Raw genomic sequence first — 1331 nt, forward strand, 5'->3', positions numbered from 1 at the left:
CCCACGCGGCTGGGTGTCCCATAAAGGGCAACCCATCAGCCATTTTAGCCGTCTGCTTCTGGGATGTTACCTGAAGTGGAAGACGAGAGAATACCAAGCAGGATCCCAGATCAAATTGAGATGTCGGGGTGGATTGTCTTCCAAGGGTGGATGATAATATCGGGACGGTCGATTGTAATCAGGGTCTGGGCCATTGTAGCAAGGGACATTAAGAAACGCGCGCAATGGCAATTATGCACGATCTGGGTTCATCTCAATTACTCCACTTCAGCCGATGTAGCGGCCAACCTTGCGTGACGATATAGGATGAAAGCTGTACCATCCCATCCCCATGCTCGAAACCCAGATAGGTATATGCGCATGTACTGTACAACTGAAAACCATATCTCATGTGTGCGCATATCCGCCAATATCACAAAAATAATCTTGTTATTCTAGATTTTATTTGAAGGGATAGATACTCCCCCAGCAATCTCAAGATCTTCAAGGTATGTGGCTCAGGTTGGTTTCTTCAAGTCCTGCAAGTTCTGTAACAAAAAACAAACACACTCCCTTTAATCAATTACAAAAAGAGCTATAAATTTTTGGTATCCCAAAAGCTATGCCGTGATGGCATGCTCTTCTTTGACTCTAGCCTGGCTTGGGAGTTGGCTATGCACTCGAAACTGAGAGGCTCGACCATGAGACACCACCGACACATTTCCAACTTCACCATCGTCAGACCTCATCAGATCCGCCTCAATCCAACCAAAAAAGGAACAAGCAGGTGCAAGGACTATGCAAATGAGCGATCGGGGCTGTTTGATATCGGCGCCCTTCGGGAAACCCTTTAATCCTCAGATTCTCAAGGAACCTCTCTGCCGCCGTATTCATGCAGGAATTTAAAACTATGCCCTCCGCCCCTCGGGCTTCTCCTACTTCTACGTTCCTATTCCCTCTCACCATTCAGGAGTCCAAGTGCCTCTGCATCTTTTCATCTCTGTTCTTTTTCTCAGATTCTTAGTTACCCTCTTCCTTCTTTTCTTCCCAAGGAACCTCAAAAGTTCTCGTCATTTCACTCACTTAGAACGTTGCTTTGCAGCGACTGACTCACGAGCAGGGCCTCGTCCAATCTTTTATTTCATATATCTACCTATCTCTATCACGCATATATTTATTTACCTGACTTGGATTTTAATATTCCTTGACGAAGGACGCAGGCGAAGCAGAATTACACCGAACAGGAAAGAGGTCAGCTCAATTCACACAACAATGGCACGAATATTCGCTTTGGCTTCTCTTGTGGTAGCGGCTGCAGCATCAAACCATGCTGGCGATGATCCTGTCTTCCA

At 46.1% G+C, this 1331-nt stretch overlaps 1 protein-coding gene across 1 annotated transcript; it reads left to right on the top strand.

Moving 5' to 3' along the window:
• Positions 1-63: 63 nt before the first annotated feature.
• HCAG_08965 (predicted protein) lies at positions 64-297 on the top strand (the record flags this gene model as incomplete). Its single annotated transcript, XM_001536080.1, has 1 exon — positions 64-297. The coding sequence occupies one exon, from the start codon at positions 64-66 to the stop codon at positions 295-297; it is 234 nt and encodes a 77-aa protein (XP_001536130.1).
• Between the last annotated feature and the right edge of the window lie 1034 nt (positions 298-1331).

This window comes from Histoplasma capsulatum, genomic scaffold (assembly GCF_000149585.1).
Source record: "Histoplasma capsulatum NAm1 scaffold_14 genomic scaffold, whole genome shotgun sequence".
Lineage (NCBI taxonomy): Eukaryota > Fungi > Ascomycota > Eurotiomycetes > Onygenales > Ajellomycetaceae > Histoplasma > Histoplasma mississippiense.